Here is a 21,488-nt window from a genome sequence, read left to right on the forward strand (position 1 = left end):
GCACATAAGTAGGTGAGAACCTTTATTTATTGTAGCAAAGAAGATGCAGAGCATCATGACATGGAAGGCCAGAGCTTAAATGCAACCCTTTTTGCAAAAGACAGACACATCGCACACAAGGAATGAGTGAAGCATCCTAGGGTGCATACATCAAGGGTCGAGGTCTGTGCGGCGTTCACAAAGCGAACATACTTATCACAGACACCCAATGATATAGTTGCCCCAGTTTGTGACAAACATTCCACAAACAACAAACACAAAAAAAAAGGAAAGGGACCATGAACCATCCCGGTCACTCTAAATCACTCAGTGACATCATCGAGCAACATAGGAACATGATCGAAGCCAAAGATAAATCAGTAAAAAGATAAGACGCACCAATTTAACCAAGTCAAACAAACAGTCTGATCATCATTGTCAAAAGTGGAAAACAAGAATGATCATGCTGTTTGGTTCCAGGCAATGCGGTACCCCGTCGAAGACAGGACATAGTCTGGTTTCGAGTATACCACACCCTGTATAAAACCCATGAAAATAGTGACAAGGACAAATGATATTGATGTTGAGTGATTGATATGACAATTTTGATTAGTTTGAATGCCTGGTTTGATTGAAAAGTTCATCTATTAATGCATGATTTCATTAAAGCACAATGTTTGATTGATTGTCGTTGGATGTATGCTCAGCGATCTGTCTATGCACAGAGGGGACCATTTATTGACAAAATGCAAAATGCCAAATTGTTTTTGGATTTTGATGTTTTTCACTTCATAGGAATTTCGAGTTTTTACAAATTTTTTTGTTTGTTCGTTTTTCAGGACTTTATTTGACTTTTTAGGGATTTTTTTCAGGACATTATTTGTTTTTTAGGGATTTTTTCAGGACATTATATGATTTTTTAGGGATTTTTTCAAGACATTATATGATTTTAAAGCTCCAATCCGCACACAACAATAACTCCAGTAATTGATCATGATAAGGGGCACCCACCCAATGAAAATTTGAAAGACATATACAGCGATCAGGACCAAAACATATGCACAAGGACTGGAAACCTGAGTATGCAAGACAATGATGTTGACCAATCACAGGCTTGGAACAGAACATTGGGTCAGGGCAAGGATAATCGTGATAAACCTGCGGGGAGGAAAAGTACAGCTAGGAGTCATGATAGATAACGTAGCAATAGTCTTTTACACATGGCACCTGTTTGCTAGGTTTTCACCATGGTACTTGCCCAAAGCGCCTGTTTGCCAGGTTTTCACTAAAGGGTGAATTATTTTTCTTTACTTACTTTTTTTTTCTTTTCAATTTTTCACTTTTTTTTTTTTGGATTTTTTTTTGTATTTTTTCAGGATCATATTGAAGAACTGGTGACAGAAAGACTATGCCTAGTACTTTCGAAGGTGCATGCTATTTACAGGATTTGATAGAGGTTCACCGTCTGGGGTTGCAAGCTGATATGCCCCCGAACCATAGGCTGCAGTAACTATGAAAGGCCCAACCCAATTAGGCTCAAATTTTCCTTTGATGATGTCAGTAGATTGTGTATTCTTCGGGTTCGCCTTTAGGACCAAATCTCCCACTTCGAAGTGTCACCCTTTGACCTTCTTATTATAAGAGCGACGGAGATGGTTTTGATATGCTTGCAAATGTGTCAGGGCTGTTTGACGTTTCTCATCTAACATCTCAAGCTGATGCAGCCTAGAGACTCTGTGCGTCTCATCATTAATCAAATGTTGCAGGGAAACACACAAAGAGGGAATTTCCACTTCCAAGGGTAAAATGGCTTCTACACCATACACCAAGGAATAAGGTGTTGCGCCAGTAGGTGTGCGGATGGAAGTGCGATAAGCCCATAGTGTTGGATTCAACTGTACATGCCAATCTCGACCAGTGTCATTGACAACCTTTTTCAAGATCTTAATGATGGTTTTATTTGATGCTTCGGCTTGACCATTACTTTGTGGATACTAAGGACTGGAAAAATGGTGTTGGATGCGAAACTTTTCATAGAGTTCCTTAACATCTTTATTTTTGAATGGACGACCATTATCTGTGACTATTGTAAGGGGAACCCCATATCTGCATATGATATAATTCAGCAAAAACTTTGAAATTTGAACACCAGTGATATAGGTCATAGGGATAGCTTCGATCCATTTTGTAAAGTATTATGTGGCTGTGATGATGAATTTGTGTCCGTTTGCAGATGTCGGGTGAATCTTGCCAATAAGATCCAATCCCCATTGAGAAAAGGGCCACAGAGATATGACAGAGTGAAGTTCTTGAGCTGGTGCACGAATGTAATTTCCATGTATTTGACATTTGTAGCATTTCTTGACAAAATCATGAGCATCCTTTTCCATAGTGGGCCAATAATATCCAACACGAACCAACTTTTTAGCTAGACTCAGACCATTGAAATGGCCCCCACATATACCATCATGAACCTCGCATAAAGCCATTTGTGCCTCGTCAGAATCCAAACACCTGAGGAGGGTGTGGTCAAAGGAACGACGGTAAAGGGTGTCTGTGATGATGACATATTTGGCAGTTTGGCGTATGAAGGCTCGACGTTGGTTAGAAGAAAGGTTAGGTGGTAAGGTTTGGGATTTCAAATACCGATAGATGTCATTGTACCATGAGGAATTAGGACCGACAAGAACACACATCACATCTGCTGTCGAAATTTCAAAAGAAGGCACCAACAACTGTTTGACCAAAAATTCACATTTGTCCATATTGTGGGGCATATTTAACATGGAAGCAATAGTTGCCATAACATCTGCTGACTTGTTTCGAATTCTTGGAACTTGACTGAAATGGATATCAGTAAATTTTATCTTGAAGAAATCCACCATATGCTTGTAGGGAAGAATCTTTTCATCTTTTGTTTCAGAGTCATCATTCACTTGACGGATGACTAACTGGGAATCTCCATAGACTTGCAGATGTGTAATGTTCCATTGGATTGCTATTCTGAGTCCTATGACCAAAGCTTCGTATTCTGCAATATTATTGGTGCAATGGAAAGTGATCCTATATGACTTTGGGATAGCATCTCCTTGAGGGGTGACTAACAATATACCTGCTCCTGAGCCATATTTTGTGTGAGATCCATCAAAGTATAATTGCCATTCCTTAGAAGAAGTAAGAGCAAATACTGATTCATCAGGGAAATCTGTCAACATTGGATGATCATCATGAATAGGTGCCTCTGCAAGTTGATCTGCTATGATTTGTCCTTTTATTGCCTTTCTCTCAATGTACTCAATATCAAACTCACTTAGGATCATAACCCACTTTGCCAGGTGACCTGTCAAAGTTGCCCTGCTAAGCAAGTATTTCAGGGGATCAATTTTTGCAACTAACAATGTCTGCTGATTTAACATATAGTGTCAAAGCTTTTGTGTTGCAAATGCCACTGCTAAACATGCCCATTCAATAGTTGAATAATTTAGTTCATAGCCCACTAGTGTCCGACTGATATAATAAATAGCCCGTTCTTTGCCTTTCTCATCTTGTTGGGCTAAGAGAGCTCCCAGTGCCATTTCAGTTGCAGAGATATACAATATGAATGGCTTCCCTGCTATAGGAGGCATTAGAATAGGTGGCGACATCAGATAATCCTTGAGAGTTTGAAATGTTGATTGACATTGCTCAGTCCATTTAAAAGTGACACCTTTATGCAATAAATGTTGGAAGGGATGACATTTGTCTGCCAAGTGAGCTATAAACCAGCGGATTGACTGTAACTTCCCTTGCAGACTCCTTAGTTGACAGAGATTGGAGGAGGAGGCATATCCATTATTGCTTTAACTTTTTCTGGGTCTACTTCTATGCCTCTGTGAGAAACAATGTACCCTAATAATTTACCGGCTGTGACACCAAAGACACATTTCTTTGGGTTGAGTCTGAGCTTGTAGGTTTCCATTCGATCAAAGATTGGGCCAAGGATGGCTAGATGACTATCTCTTGTGACAGATTTGCATAATAGGTCATCAACATAGTCTTCCATCAAAGTATGCATAAAATCATGGAAAATTGTTGTCATAGCTCTTTGATATGTTGCTCCAGCATTTTTAAGGCCAAAGGGCATCACATTCCAGCAGTAGGTACCCCAAGCACATGTGAATGCAGTCTTATGTTGATCTTCAAGAGCAATGCGATTTTGATTATATTCAAAAAAACCATCCATCAATGATAGCATCTCATATCCGACAGTCCTGTCAACTATGACGTCTATATTCGACAGTGGAAAGTCATCTTTAGGGCATGCTTTATTGAGATCCCTAAAATCCATACAGATTCTGATGCCCCCAGTTACTTTGCTAACCAGTCCCAAATTTGAAATCCAATCTGCATAATCAATTGGTCTGATAAAGCCCACATCTAATAATTTTTTGAGTTCTACTTTGACTAGGAGAGCCACCTGGGGATGCATCTTTCTAAGTTTTTGTTTGACGGGCTTGGCATCTGGCTTTAATGGTAAGCGATGAAGGACTAATTCTGGATCAAGGCTAGGCATATCTGCATAAGACCATGCAAAACTGATCTTCTTCTTGAGAAAGAAATTACCAAAATCTATCTTTTCTTGTTTTGATAGAGAAGCAGCGAAATGAATGACCTTAGGGTTGTCAAGTGTACCCAGATTTATCTCTTTGGTCATTTCCACAAGCAATGTTGATTTATCCCGACTTGACGAGGGTATGTCCAATCTTCCACCTTTGGGCGCCTCAGAGAGGTTTTCACCCACAGGTACGTCTTTTATTTTTACTTTTCCATGGTCAGAGAGTGCCTTACGGTTTTCACTCAAAGACCTATTCTTTTAATGTGAGTGGTTCTTGTTGGTCATGTTGGATAAGTTGTGGATAGACAAGGGGCATGTCATCATTAGTTTCAAGGAGAGTTAGGGCCAAGATGGTATGGATAAGAATGTCCGTGGTATCACTGTCTGAACTGCTCATATCTGATTCGGAGCTTGGGTCCCAGAATGACTCTATCCAAGCATTAGGACACGTTTTGGGAGGGGGAGTTATTTCATGTTTGTCTTTCATGGGCAAATCATCAAGGTCAAGGAAAACATTTTCAAGGGCATAGGAGCTAGAAGAAAAGGAACTCCACTCCCATTCATTGGAATCGGTTTCAGGTTGGGTATCCTCAGGTGTTGTTTCATCATCAGAGTCATGCCCCTTTCCACACGAGGTCAGTTTGGTAGACGAGGGTCCAATTTGTAATGGTACAAAACCTAACCCTAAAGTTGGATGTCGCATCTTAGGTATAATAGGTTCTAGTCTTCCTTTCTTGTCAGGGCCGAAACCACTGTAGCCATCATATCCCTTTTTTTGCATTATAGTAAACCCTTTTCCATACCACTCCACTGGCAATTTGACAGGTGGTGTATCGGTTTGATCCTTATAAAGCCAATCCATTACATCATCATCCAAAGTTTCCTTGTTAAGTTCACCCCATTTTGTAAATGTAGTGGGGGGCTGATATTGAATGACTGTCTTAGGTTCCTTTTGCAACAAATGTGGTTTGCCATGTGATTTTGGAGATATTGGTAAATTCCCAATGAGGAATGTTTGAGCCATTGAATACTCTCCGCATCCTTGGTCCTGTATCTTCAATTTTCCTTTGACAGCATCTAACAACTTATTAGGATCCACATAATTATGTGAGTGGGCCTCTCTATTGACTGGGACTTGTTGCTACGGGGAATCCTTTAGATTAGAACAAAATTGAAATGGATTACGATCTCCTGGAATTGTTATCTCAGTCCCATTGTAAGGATATTTTAAACACTGATGATAAGTAGATGGAACTGCTTTCATTGCGTGGATCCACGGACAGCCAAGAATCATATTATAAGGGAGATCAGGGTCTAAGACCTGCAGGAAAGTGTTTTCGATCACTGGACCTACTATGATAGGCAATGAAATTACCCCTTTAGATGGGCGCTCAACATCATCATATGCTTTGATTGTTATTCTTCTGGAAGAATCAATGTCATTTTCTGTATTACCAAGACCAATAACTACTCTCAAAGTACAGATGTTAAGACCTGCTCTGCCATCTGTCAAGACTCGTCGGATCTTGCAATTATGGACAAAGACTTCAAGATGTAAAGGATCATTATGAGGGAGCTTATCAGGGGAAATATCATTATCAGAAAAGGCAACGTGTTGGGAAACAACGAGATGTCCAATTCGGGCTTGAAATTGGTCAACATCAATGTCTATCGGGATGGTGGACTCAATTAAAGCTTTATCTAGGACTACGTGATGCATAGGGGACATTTTCAACAACTCAAGAATTGATATTTGTGCAGGTGTCTTCCCCAGATGATCTAGGAGATTATACTGACTCGTAGGAGTTGATTTGGGAGGAACTGTAGGAGCTCCTTTCAGGACTATTTTGGATCGACGAGTGGTGACTGCGCAAGAAGGACCTTGTCCCTTTATTCCGATGGTGGAAAAATACTCATTGGATGCTCAAAAACAATTGATGACATTGTTATAACCAATATTTGCATAATTAAGATTCGCTGTTTGGGTAGAGTTTGAAGAAGATGCTTTGCCCTTGTCATGATCAAGCAAAGGAGTTTTGAAAATTGTATGATCAGTGTTAGAGGTCGCGTTGGGTGGGTCTACCTCAATTACTCCTTGATCTAACAAGTCTTGAATCATATGTTTCAATTGAAAACATGATGCAGTTTTATGTCCTTTTGACCGATGGCATTCACAATATGCATTATCATTCCACCAATGCGGCTTTACCAATGGTTCTTCCTTGACATCTGGTAACTTGATAAAATTTGCTTGTATCAATTGTTTCATTACTGATTCAATAGGTTCTCCCAATGGCGTAAACTGTCGAGGAAGCCCATCCCTTGATCTGAAAGGTTTTCGTTGCTGGTTTTGTTGCTGACCTTGTTGTTGATTATACTGTTGGTATTGCGGCTGTTGAATAACATTGCTTGCTTGTGTCTGATTTTGTTGCATAGCTGACATATTAGGAGCACTCAATTTCTTTATCATGAACTTGGGTTGATCTGCATTCACTGCTCTTGCGTCGACAACTCCATCATTAGTGACATTCTTGTTTCTGTACCAAAATCTATTTTTGTCCCCTGAATTGTTTGTGTTGTCACTGTCTTTGTTGAGCTTAATGAGACCCTTAGCTACAAGAGCATTTTCAATGTTCATCCCTTTCTTAATGAGCTTCTCAATGGTACTAGGACTCTTTAGTTTAAGCTCATACATCATTTCTCGGACCAAATTTTGAATAAATAAGTTCACTTGTTGTTCTTCAGGTATATCTAGGGAAGAATGACTGTACAAGCTTCGCCATCTTTGTAAGAAAGTCACTAATGGTTCACCTTGCTTTTGCTTTGTGTTGCATAAATCTGACATGGTCACTTCATTGTCAATATTGAATGTGAAGTGGGATATAAATTTTTGAGCCAATTCCGACCATGTCTTTATGTTCCCTGGCAAATGCGAATACCAATCCATGGCTTGTCCTGTGAGACTTCATGTGAATAAGCGCATCAAATATGTTTCCTCATAGCTCACTTCAGTACATGCTGCGAAAAATGCTCGAATATGGTCTTTTGGATTGCCTTGCCCTTTATATTTCTCAAAATTAGGTGCCTCAAAATGCTTAGGAAAGGGAGGCATGTACAAGCTCTTGTCAAATGGATTAGGACATAAATCTTGGTCTGTGTATAATTTCTTTGTCCCTTTGATTTGCAATGCATCAATTTGTCGTTGCAACTTCTCAAGTTGTTGTGCAATTGTGTCAGATAGTGAAGATTTTGGAAGTTCATCATTCATTCTTGGGTGTACTCTTTGTTGATACATCGTGCTCTCCATTGGCTGTTGATGCTCTAAAATTGCTGTCTTTGGTGTCTCTGGCATATAAAGTTCTTGATACAGCTCTTGTTGCTGTGGTTGTGCCATGCCTTGACATTGACCCTTTTGCTATACTTCTTGTGATGGGATCATCATTTGTAGCCTTGGTTGATATTGTGATTGAGGTTGTTGTTGATATTGCATGGACATCAGTTGTGGTTGTGATGTATGATAACTTGTTTTTCCTGGCACATATTGAGGCACATGTTGTTGTTGATGCTGACGAATCGAAATTTGTTGACTTTGTGCCAATTGTTGTTGTTCTAATGTAAATCCCATCATTTGCAAAAAACTTTGTTTGGGAGGTTTCTGTTGTTTCTCCTTTAGATGGGGTATGGCACTTGCATTGAATTGTTGTGTTGTTTGTCCAATCCATTGTGGTGGTTGCAAGTTTGAATTGACTTGTAATGGTGCAGAAGACACTGCAACTTGTTGTTGAATGTGATATTGTTGTTGTTGCGCATTGCTTGTTTGCACATTCGATTGTGCCTTTTGTGCATTCCTCAATTGTTGCAACACTTGTTGTTGGTGCACACCACTATCTGTGGCTCTTTGTGTCGCCATTATTGAAGGATCTGTCACAATATTTTGCATAATGGGTACTTGAGTATTTGCCAAACGTATTGAACTTGATGGGACATATGAACTTTGTTGCATTGTAGAATTGTTTTGAACATTCGTAAGATCAGGCATTCCAGTCGTAAAGCTTTCTTGCATCTTAGAGTTTGATCCACTTTTAGGTATTCGAGGAATCACTTTTTGTTGAGGGACACCTGTCAACATTTGTGTGGCCATCATTGGATCTTGTGTTAAAGGTGTTGCATTAAACAATGGATTTTTTATTGTTTCGAATGTTGGCTTTTGTGGAATAGTCACTGTCAAAGTTTGTGAAGCATGCTTACTCAACAACGTGTGTGGAGGTTCTTGTTGCACATTTTCTTCGTTTGGATGTGGAGAGAAACTTAACAGATCACTGCCTTGTTGTTCTTGCACATTAGTTTGCTCATTTAAGGAGGTCACATTACTCATCATATCAAGATATTTTTGTGGAAACATCTTAAAGACCTTGTTCAAGAATTTATCCATCTTTTTTGTCAACTTCGGATCTTTAAGGAACATATCAACATCATCGAAAGCATCAGAATCTGATGAAGAATCTGGTAAAACATTTGGATTTATTTCTTGTTGAATGCCTTGATCTGAACCAAATCCTTGTGAAAGAGTTTGTTCCTCATGTAATGTTTGAGTTTGAATTTCATGTTGCAGGTTTAGTTGATTCCAGTCAAAAGGTGCATTTTCCCTTGGCGTTGGTGGAACACTCCCATATCCCGATTTCATGGGTACAAACACTGGCTCATATAATAGAGGTGGTCCAAGTTGAACCATTCCATATTGTGGTAATGATGTGTTTGATGAACCTTCAATTTGTAATGTTTGACTAGGTTGAAACTATGAGTTTGATACATTGTCAATGGGTTGATATGTTGGTTCGCCCATCTTCTTAGATTTTGACCTTGTTTCAACAGGCATGTCACTATGCAAATGCAATATCTTTGGGCTTTTTTTTTTTTAAAGGATGATGTATGATATGCAACTAAATGCAACCAAAATAGATGAAAATGCAATCTATGGAAAGAATGCAACCTATGTTCCTGTTGTTTTTTAAAGATTTGGACAAACTTTTTGGAATGCAAACCTAAAGACTCAACCTTGGGAAGTTGAAATGAAGCCAAGACCTTAAAGGACAAAGGACCAAATGACAATAGGACAAATTGACAATGTCTCACCTATATGCTTGGATACTAATTTAGGTTTGACAAAAATGATATTAATGAAAGGACAAATTTTAGACAAGGTCAAGACTCCCTAACAACAACTTAGGGTATCATCCAAAGTTTTGATTTTTCAAGTTTGACAAACCAAATTTTTGAGACTAAATGCAAGAAGGCAATGATTATGACAATGACTAGGATATGACATGAAAATGATCTAAGGATATGATATGCCAAGATGATGCCAGGACAAGATGACAATACAATGATAAGGATATGCGAAGACCAATGACTTGGGATATGCAAAATGCAACCTAGGCAAGACCTAATTTTAGCATGACAAGGATAATGCACGAATGTCACCTAAATGGAAATCTAGCTTGGATATGACAATGAAATGCAAACTTAGGGAAATGATTTTGAACCTAAGTGCAAAATGAGGACGCTTGCAATGAAAAGGACTAAAATGAAGGGAGATGACAATATGTCCTAGGACCTAAGTTGGACTATGCAAAACCTAGCCTAAAGTGACATGAATTTTGAAACAAAGACATTCAATGTTTTGACAAGCCATGTTCAAATGTTGGATGAATACTTGGACAAATTTGGACTTTTGTTTGGATTTTGTTTTGAATTGAAGGTTGTTGATTTTGAAAATCCAAAGTGATTATGAGCACTTTTGAAAGTTTGTTTTTGATTTAACTTTTGACAGTCACAGAAGACAAAAATGTTTGTTTGACTTTGACTCAAGACAATCAAGCACATTCACAACAAATCCTATGGCTGGCAAGGGAAATATCTGTTGAATCCTCTAACCATAAAATACAACACTCAGCCGGATAGCTAGACGCTTGGTAGCATTGGCTCCCCCTTACAGTGCACTCACTTCTCGGGCATACCAAGCTTCGAGTTCAAGGGGCATCACTTCCCAAGAACTTGCTATCTCTAACTGAGGAGTACATGAGAGGTGTCTTCGACATGCGCATATCACAACACCTGAGCCAACAGATAGAAGGATTTTGGCATCTAAAAACAAGAGATTCTAGTAAGGGCATCCATTCTGGTGGGTATTGATCCGGTGAATAAATCATCGCAATACCATTCCAACACTCATTGTCTACAACTTTCATTGTATCCATAGTTATTTAGAGTGGTTTGGAATAGCTTGGCTTTAGCCCGTCACCACTTTGGGTCATTCCCTCTCACCAATGCCTGTGCGAAGTGCCAAGAAAATCGGGAGGCAGGCCCAATTCTAAGGGTTAAAACATGCAATCAAATTAAAAACAGACATAGCATGCATGGTGTTAATTAACCTTTAAAAAATGAAATGTGCAACTACTTTAAAAAATCACAAGCAAGATGTTTTAATGAGAGTCTTTGACTGCGTCCTGCATAAGATTCGTTAGTAGTTGCATTTTTAGTCTTCATCAAACGTAACGCCAAGATGCTGCACAGAGAATTAGCACCAAAGAAAAACCAGAATGCAGAAAATAGAATGAAAACAAACAAATTTGCAAGTAAAAACCATTGATTTCACCTCTATTTCTAGCCTTGCATAGGCGCATTAGCATGAAGAGATTTGAAAGGAAATTCAAATCAAGAATGACAAAATTATGACAAATGTATGACAATTGCTATGCAAGATGTATGACAAATTATGCACAAATTATGGCAAGTTGCTATGCAAGATGTATGACAAATTATGACAAGATTGAAATGCCATTCCCATGAAATTAGGGGAAATATTGGAAAAATTAAAGAAAATAGGAGAAATAGAAATTAGGAATTAGGAATTAGGAGAAATTAGCAAATTAGAAAATTGAGGAAAAAGATGAAATAGAAATTAGGTGAATTAATTAATAGGTTTTCATCCATTAATTAATTCATGAAAGAGACCTAGGACTAAATAAATAGATTTATTTAACCCACAAAGAAGAAGAAAAGGATTAAATGAACAAATCATAAAACCCTAGAAATAAGAGGACAAGGAATTAGGTCAAAACAACAAGAAATGTAGGTTCGATCATGATTCTGATTGAAAAAGGACCAATATTGATAAATGATTGAGATTGGTTGACAAAAATCAATGACAAATTGACCAAAATTGTCAAGGAGATCAAATTGAAGGCGCCAATTGACGAGGAACAATGACTAATCGATCCAAATTGACATGATTGAAAAGGACAAGGATCGATGATGAATCGATCACAAAATGACAAGATTGACAAGGACAAGGATCGATGATGAATCGATTGCAAAATGATGAGATTGACAAGTTGATAATTGCAAATGATTGCTAACAAGCTAAAGATGATTGAAAGATTGACAAGAGGACAAAACCCTAATTCTATCATCGATTAGGATTGACAATGTCCAAAAATGATGATAAATGAGGAATGCAGAAGGACTCGATGCTCGCAAATGATAAAGACCAAGTGCGCAACATAGAAGAAATGTTAATGCGACGCAAGAACCCTATAATAAGGAAATGCGCAAATGTTAAAGTATGACTCCAGAAGCGTTGACCATTTTTAGACGTCTACAGGAACCACTATTTTAAAAGAAAGTAGGAATTCAAGGGGAACACTAACTTCAACAAAGGTCAAAGGAATAATTCTTCCGAAAGAAGGCCACCCCCTAATCAATATCAGAGGAATGGAAATAATAATAATAACAGGGGCAATAATAACAGAGGCAACTATAACAGGAATGACCAGCAGAACAGGATAACTTATCCACCCATGGCCAATGAAACAAGGAATGATCCCCCTAGGAATCAAGGCAGGAGGGGTCCTCCAGGTGGATGCTTTATGTGTGGGGGAAACCATTTTGCTAGAGAGTGTCCTAGGATGCAAGGTCAGATTAGGGCCAATCAACCCCAACAAGGGCCCCAACAAAGGATTCATGCAGCAGTTAGGAACCAAAGAGCAAGATTCCAGAATGTTCCCATGGAAACTACAGGTACACTATTTGAACAACCAATTTCAATTCTAATCGACACTGGGTCATCTGAATGTTTCATCTCATCTGAATTAGTAAGCAAATATGCATTAAAAGTTAATCAAATGGAGTCATCATGGACGGTTCAATATGGGGATAAGACAACTAGGGAAGTAACTAAGTGTTTTCCGAGGGCAAGGGTACAATTTCCTGAGTTTGAAACAAGGGTAGATCTCTATGTGGCACCCCTAGGATTATATGATGTAATTATTGGAATGAGTTGGTTGACAGATCATTAAGCTAATGTAGATTACTATAACAAAGTTGTTGAATGCTTGGATGATGGGGGGAAAAGGGTCAAAATCCAAGGAAAGTTTAACCCCATTAATATAGAAACCATATCAGCCATGCAATTAAAGAAGGAAAGAAGAAGAGGAGGCCTAATCTATATGGTTGAAATTGATGAAGGAAAAGAGGAAAATACCCCAACCTTTGAAAATACCCCTTTCTTACAAGAATATAAGGATGTATTCCCAAAAGAATTACTCGGCTTACCCCCTAAAAGGAAGTTTGACTTTTCTATCGACGTACTACCGGGAGCTGAACCAGTATCAAGGGAACCTTACCAAATGAACACAACTAAATTACAAGAGCTCAAAATGCAACTAGAGGAACTCTTAGCTAAGGGATTAATAAGGCCAAGTGTATCACCATGGGGAGCGCTAGTCTTATTCGTTAAAAAGAAGGATGGAACCTTAAGGCTATGCATCGACTATAGGATGTTGAACAAGGTCACAATAAAGAATAGGTATCCCTTACCTCGAATAGAGGATCTTTTTGATCAAATGAAAGGAGCAGCAGTTTTCTCAAAAATAGACCTCCGATCAGGATATCATCAACTCAGAATTAAAGAGGACATTCCAAAGACAACTTTCAGGACTAGATATGGGCACTATGAATTCACAGTAGTTCCTTTTGGTGTAACCAATGCCCCAGCTGCATTTATGAACCTAATGAATAATGTACTCCATGAATACTTGGACAAATTTGTTTTGGTATTTCTGGATGACATATTGATTTACTCTAGGAACGAGGAGGAACATTTAGTACACCTACAAATTGTTTTGCAAAGGTTGAGGGAACATAAGTTATATGGGAAACTGTCAAAATGTGCCTTCTTCGAGGAAAATATTCACTACCTTGGGCATATAATATCAAAGTAAGGAATAGAAGTTGATCCAGATAAGATAACGACAATAGTAGAATGGTCGATCCCTAAAAATGTTTCAGAGGTAAGAAGCTTTATGGGGCTAGCAGGGTACTATAGGAGGTTTGTGGAAGGATTCTCTAAGATAGCAAACCCCATCACCTCATTACAGAGGAAGGGTAAAAGGTTCGTGTGGATAGAACAAAGTGATAAGGTATTCCAAATTTTGAAGGGAAAACTAACTTCAGCACCTATTCTAAAAGTACTAGATCCGAATGGACACTTCACAGTCATAAATGACGCTTCTATTGAAGGTTTAGGAGGAGTACTTGTCCAAGATGAAGGGTTAGTAGCTTATGAATCCAGGAAGCTAAAGACTCATGAAGTTAATTATGCACCCCACGACTTAGAGTTAGCAGCGATTGTGCATGCCCTACAGAAATGGAGACACTTCTTCCTAGGGAAGCCCTTTGAGTTAAAGTCAGATAACCAAGGACTAAAGTACATCTTTACCCAACCCCACTTAAATGCTAGACAAAGAAGGTGGTTAGAATTTCTAAGTGAATATGATTTTGAAATCGAATAAATTAAGGGGAAGGAAAATAGGGTGGTAGATGCTTTAAGTAGGAGGAGACACTTGATGACTATAGCAACATTCAAAACTTCTTTCAAAAGGCAAGTAATGGATGAGCAGGGACATGACCCATGGTATGAGCAAGTCAAATTGTCTTTAGAATACGATCCAACCAATCCTAAGGTTGAAGGGTATACATTAGATGAAGATGGGTTGCTCAGATACAATAATAGAATCTATATTCCTAATTCAGGAGACTTAAGGAAAGTAGTCTTGTCGGAGGCTCATAATGCCCCTTCCTCAGGGCACCCAGGGGTTAACAAACTTTATGCAGATCTAAAGAATTTATACTTTTGGCAAGGGATGAAGAATGACATAGTCAAGTATGTGGCTAAATGTTTGGAATGTCAAAGAGTAAAGGCAGAACATAGACATCTAGCTAGATTATTATAGTTACATGATGTACCTCAACACAAGTGACAACCCTAACTCTGAGGAGACTGAACAGGGCAAGGAATCTGCGAACACCATCTTGGACACCACCCGTAACTGCACTGTGGAATTCTTCAATTTCCAGAAATGGGTTGTCGAAAACATCACCAATATGCAAGATAAGCAAAGGGAGCTGGAAGATAAGATTAATAAGCTGATTAAGATTCCTGACTCTGGGAAACAGAATGAGGATACAGAAAATAGTGAAGCTGAGGAGGAAATGGAGATGGAGGACTGGTTGGAGAAAGATCTGATCAAAGGGGACCTGAAACATTTGGAGGATGTTATTAGAGCTCTGAAAGAGCAGGTGGAGGAGGACAAAGACAACGTCAACACTCGGATCGCCTGTAATGAGAAGGCTTTGAAAAGCCTTATGAACCACAGCCTCCAGGTCCTTAAAGTTTCTTCCCAGAATATGAATGCGTTGGTGGATCATTTAGAAAGGAAAAATTAGGATAAGAACCTCGTAATTATAGAAGATGCTCCAACTTCCAGCCCCACCCACCAGAACCCTAGGCGCAGAACTAGGCAGACCACTATTGGGAAGGACACCAAAATGAAAGAGAGCCAGCTGGGACAGGAAAACAACGACCTGAGGGAAGTGGCCAAGGCAATGATGCTCTTGGTACAGAATGCCGAGGAAACTATGAAGAGTTTTTAATTAACTTGTAATGCTGGGCTTGGGGCCACTTTCTTGCTGGCCTCTTGCTATCCCTTTCTCTGCTGCTGGTTTTTTTTTTGCTGGTCTTTTGCAGCTGTCTTGTTTTGTTTCCTTCTTGGATATCTTTCGAATGTAATCGGGTTTTGGGTCCCTTAAAACCTGTTTTTACTTAATCAAAAACACAAGTGGCAAGTTATTAGCATGGATTTTGTGCAAGGGGTACCCATGTCACCTTCTAGGCATGATACAATAATGGCGGTAATTGACAAACTCACTAAGGTGGCACACTTTATACCAGGGAATTTGATGGATGATGCACCTACCTTGGCAAGGCGCTTTGTTAAGGAAATATTTAGGTTGCATGGAATGCTAGAGAAAATCATATCAGATAAAGATGCTAGATTCACTTCAAGGTTTTGGACAACTCTTCAATCAGCTCTGGGAACTCAATTAAATTTTAGTACTGCATACCATCCTGGAACCGACGGTCAAACAGAAAGGACAAATCAGATTTTGGAAGACCTACTTCGCATGTACTGCATGGACCAATAAAATAAATGAGAAGATTACCTACCTCTCTGGTAGAGTTTGCTTACAATAATACATATCAAACATCTTTGGGAATGGTACCTTTCAAAGCATTGTATGGTAGACCATGTCGAACACCTTTGAGTTGGGATAGCCTTGAAGATAGAGTAATTGTTGGACCAGATATGTTGAAGGAAATGGAAAGGAAAACTAAGGAAATTAGGCAAAGATTGAAGGAAGCCTTAGATAGGCAGAAAAGTTATGCAAACAAGAACAGGAAACCAAGGGAGTTTGAGGTGGGAGAGAAAGTCTTCCCAAGGGTTAGGTCACACAAGAGTTCCATAAGGTTTGAGAAAAAGACCAAGCTTGCACCTCGTTATGTTGGAACTTTTGAAATATTGGAAAGGATTAATCTAGTTACATATCGGTTGGCCTTACCTCCCCAGTTGAGCCAAATCCATGATGTCTTCCATGTATCTCTTCTTAAAAAGTATGTACCTGATGAGAAACATATTTTGAATTGGGATGCTTTACAGGTCCAGGAAATGGGAGGAATAATGATAGAGTCATTCAAAATCTTGGAGAGGCGCTAGTGCCAATTGTGCAATAGAGATGTTGATCAATGCAAAGTGCAATGGAACCAGTATGATGAGAAGAATGTCACGTGGGGAGATACTAGGGAAATGCAACAATTGTTTCCTTTTTTGTTTTAAACTAATCATGAACTATAGACTCTTTTGAATACATTCAATAAGTGCATCAAGATGATGCACAAATTAAGGGGGGGAGGATGTCACAACCCTCCTTTATCACTTTTTAATTTGATACAGTTCTATTATATTTTTGGTTGAGCTATTGAAAATAATTGAATGAATATTAAAAAAAATATATAAATAATGGACCCACACACACACACTTGCAGAATATAATTCAAAAGGCATTATTTATTTTATTTTTATTTTTATTTTCCCACTCCCAATTATGGCACATGTTGTAGGAGGAATTAGAAGCTTCTAGAGGAATCTTCAATACCTTGCATGTAACTCCCCCACTAGGATTTTAATCAATGTTTGCATGAGTCCAATATTGGAAAAGAATCTCATTCTTAATTAATTTCTCTAGATAGTGGAATTAAGGGTTTATTCTTATATATTGTATGCAAGTTTTCATAAGAGGGAGTTGATTATGTTTTGAAGAAAAATCTTCCAAGTTTTAGTAGTAGGATCTTCTTTGGTAGTCTCATTTTCGTTGTAGGATTGTTAAGTTGTTCTTGAAGATTTCTCTCAAGTTGCAAGGAAGGATAAAAAATGATAGCTAGAAGATTCAACATCAAGCTTCGATAAGCCAGGTTCTCTTTTTTGTCATCTCTCATTTACATATGAGAAATTTGTATTATAAAAAAAAATAGCTTCTAGATCTTCCTTGATATAATTTTTTTTTTATTAGATTGTAAATCTTTTCTTCTTATTTAGGGATAAATATTGATAAAAGTATTTTTCATATAATGCATGTAAAAGATAGCTTTATCATTTATTTAATTTTCCTTTAGAAAATATATATCAGATCTTGCTTTTGCTTTTCCAAAAAATTTTAGATCTGTGCAAAAATCATATTTCCCCTTATTTAAATTTCTTTTTTTGAGATTAAAATCTTCTCTGTGTGATTAAATGATAACCACTTGTGTATGAATCTGTCCTTGTTTTTCTTCTCTTAAATTCATTACTGGATTGGGAATTTAAATGTAAATCGTTTTTTACATTAAATCTTACTTCCCTGTGAAAAAAAATAAAAAATAAAAAATCTCGCCTCTGTGTGAATACAAGTTGATATTCTACATATGAAGTTATTTAAATATTTTTTTTCTTGTGAGTAAAAACCCATCTCTCTCTCTCTCTCTGAATGTAGATTTGATCATAAATCTTAATTCCTTATGAGCAGTCTTACTTCTCTGTGAACAGAAAATGTATGATAATAAAATATAAACCTAATTATATCCATTACTCTCTGTGAAAAATGAAGTATGAATCTCTCTGTGAATATTAGTTCTGTACATTGCTGAAACAATTTAGTTCTCTGTGTTATTCATCCGTGTGAATAAATTCTTATTCTCATTTGTTTTACATTAATATTTCTATTACACATATATCTGTTTATATATTTCTCTCTATGCTTAAACAAATTGAAAATGAAAACTATATATATATATAAAGTATTTATATTATCATAAAATTTTATGCGAAACAGTGCAAAATCCGTAGATTAAACTCTGCATGGAACGATGTGCCGATGTAGGGGGAGTGGGCGGAGTTATTATCACCACAGGGGACCACGACGGTCCCTTCACCATTGCAGGCCTATACCCGCAGGTCCGCAGTGGTGATGGGACCCATGGGCCCCCTCTCCCACTTGCCTATTAAAAGCCACAACATAAATTCTATTTTTTTTTTGGCAAATGAATTTGTTAAAATCTTTTTGTATATATATATATATATATATATATTTAAGGTAAGTGCTACTTTTACGGGGATAGTGCCCTATATTAATGTATCAAAATACAGTTACATACTATTTGCCTTCAGACATAACATAAAAACTAAGACTATCCACCCGCCACCCTGATTACATAATCCCGATCCAAGATATACTATGAAGGCAGACCCATATATCTCTTGCCACCTACATATCTTGGGTCGGGATGTTAATTCCTTGGATTTTTTAACCGATGCCTTTGCATGAAGAATCCATCTTGCTCAGCTCAATAATACTTTCTGTCATCGAGCATTTGTCAAATGTGACAATTTCATTATTGCATTCAACTCCCAGATTTGCTAGATGGTCTGCCAACCGATTCCCTTCTCTGTATACATGATTGATATCGTAAGTTCCAATCGAGCTGAGTAGCTGGTTAATTTGAGGAAGCCATTTTTCCAAATTCCAACTGTGAAAATATGATTTGATTATCCCATTTATAACAATCTGTGAGTCTCCCTCAATGATGATTTTGGAGAGTCCTTTTTGTACACATAGATTCAATCCTGCCTCTAAAGCTCTGATTTCTGCCACATTATTGGTGACATGGCCAAGGTCACCATATGCTCCATGAAGAATATCTCCCATGTTATTTCTAATCATGACACCCAGGCCAGCTTCTCCCAGGTTTCCTCTACTCGCACCATCGAAGTTTAGTTTTAGCCAATCCTCTTGCGGAGCTTTCCATCTGACGTTCTTTCTATCCAGTTTCTTATTGGTGGTGAGCGGGATGTATGTCTATCTTTTCAGAAGCCAATATTTTTCCATCATGTGATCCCATTCATTATATCCATTATTTTTATATTTGCTTACTTTTCCATTGATAGTTTCTTCAATTGCACTTTTGATATTGCAGATGAGTTTGTCTATTGGGAGCTCTTTTTCTTTAAATATCCTCCTGTTCCTTTCATTCCATATATGCCATGTAATCAATGATGGTCCAACTATCCAGAGGTCGCTCCATTTTGAGTTGTGCTTGATAGGCCATGCAATGAGGAAGTTATATAATTGTTCATTCCTGACACATTTGAAATTTGTATTCTCAAAGAACCAATTCCAGCAAGTTTCCACATAAGGACAGTTATAAAGTAGATGATTGGCAGTTTCTTCTTGTGTTCTACACATGATGCACATGTTGGGGCCCTCAATGCCTACCATTTTTAATCTATCCCCAGTTATAATTTTGTTGTAGAGTGCTATCCACAAGAATGCTCTTGCTTTTGGTAGGAGCTTCTTGTCCCAACATAACTTGTTCGGCCATTCTGGATTAGAATTTTTATTCCTTTGAACTTCATATCCAAGTTTTATTGAATATGCACCAGATTTGGCAGCACACCAGAAAATCTTGTCTTCTTCTAATGATATTGGGATGACTCTGCCTTTTAGTATTTTGTTTGTTTGGTTGCATAATATTGGGCATCCATTAGTGAACTGTTTCCATGCTCTTTTCCCATCCTTTTCTTTAGCTGTGTCAAAGTAATCACCCACAAATTGGCCCCAAGTGTTCTCCATGCTCTCGATCCAATCATGATTGTTGATTAATTCCATCAGAGCGGGTTCCCCTTCCCAAGAATCTCTCCAAAATTTAGCCGTTCTGTCATTCCCAACATGCCAAGAAATATGCTCCGTTATGATGCTTCTACAGTCCCACAGAAAGTTCCATGTGGCTGATCCTCTTTCAGAGTTCTCCATGGTAAGAATTCTGTTTGGGTTTTCCGAGTCCAGATACTTCCTTTGGAATATCCTGCACCATAGCTTCTAGGGCTCAGTGTACATTTTCCATGCCAGTTTTGCGCCCAAGGCTTTATTCTGCAGGTCCATTTTCCCTACTCCAGCACCTCCTTCTTCTTTTACTAAGCACATTGTATCCCAATTTATGAGAGGTATCTTTTTGGTCTCCTTAACTCCTTCCCATACAAATTTCCTTAGAATATTGTCTAAGTTTTTTCCAGCAGCATATGGAAGCTTGAAGCAAGACATACTGTAAATTGGGATAGCTGAAAGTACTGATTTTACCATGGTGAGTCTCCCTGCCTGTGATAGCCATCTATTCTTCCATTGATCTAATTTTGCTAAACAAGAATTCTTCACATCATCCCATATTTGGGATTGTCTGCAACGTTTGTCTATTCTGACTCCATGATATTTGAGGGGGAGGTCTGCAATTTCTATCCCCATGAGATTTCCAATTCTTTGCTGAGATTTCTTATTGGTGTTCAAAAATATTACTTGTGATTTCTGCTTGTTCATAATCTGCCCGGACTGTTCTGAGTAGTTGTCCAATGTATTCATAATGCATTTTGCTTCCTCAATTGTCACTTCTCCAAAGATAATGGTGTCATTGACAAACTGAGAATGGGTGACAACTCTCATATGTTCATGCACTTTGATTCCTTTCCATGTGTTTTCTACTTGTCTTTTTTGAATCAGTTTTCCTAACACTTCAGCCATGAGCACAAAAAGGGCTGGGGACAGAGGGTCACCCTATCGCAGACCATTGATGGCACCAAAGAATCCGCATACATTTCCATTTACCAATAGTGAAAAGTTTACCTTAGATATGCAAAATTTGATACACTCAATCCATTTTCCAGGGAATCCAAATTTTTTAAGGACACATATTAAGAAATTCCAAACAACATGATCATATGCTTTAGCTACATCAAGTTTGATGATCATACCTTTTTGCTTTTCTTTATGGATAGAGTGAATGATTTCAGAAACCAAGATGATGCTGTCCGCTATTTCCCTTCCTGGAGTGAATCCATTTTGATTTTTCAAGATGAGTTTAGGAAGTAGGTTCTTTAGTCTTTCAACCAAGGCTTTGGAGATGATTTTGTAAATTGTGTTGCATAGGGATATGGGA

General features: G+C 38.1%; 2 protein-coding genes across 2 annotated transcripts; both read right to left on the bottom strand.

The window, feature by feature from the left end:
* Positions 1 to 18,808: 18,808 nt before the first annotated feature.
* LOC131875957 (uncharacterized) lies at positions 18,809 to 19,210 on the bottom strand. Its single transcript, XM_059220700.1, has one exon. The coding sequence runs from the start codon at positions 19,208 to 19,210 to the stop codon at positions 18,809 to 18,811; it is 402 nt and encodes a 133-aa protein (XP_059076683.1).
* A 1,170-nt stretch (positions 19,211 to 20,380) lies between these two features.
* Positions 20,381 to 21,073, bottom strand: LOC131875958 (uncharacterized). Its single transcript, XM_059220701.1, has one exon. It carries the CDS (start codon positions 21,071 to 21,073, stop codon positions 20,381 to 20,383), a length of 693 nt encoding a protein of 230 aa, XP_059076684.1.
* Positions 21,074 to 21,488: the final 415 nt, after the last annotated feature.

This window comes from Cryptomeria japonica, chromosome 5 (assembly GCF_030272615.1).
Source record: "Cryptomeria japonica chromosome 5, Sugi_1.0, whole genome shotgun sequence".
Taxonomy (NCBI): domain Eukaryota; kingdom Viridiplantae; phylum Streptophyta; class Pinopsida; order Cupressales; family Cupressaceae; genus Cryptomeria; species Cryptomeria japonica.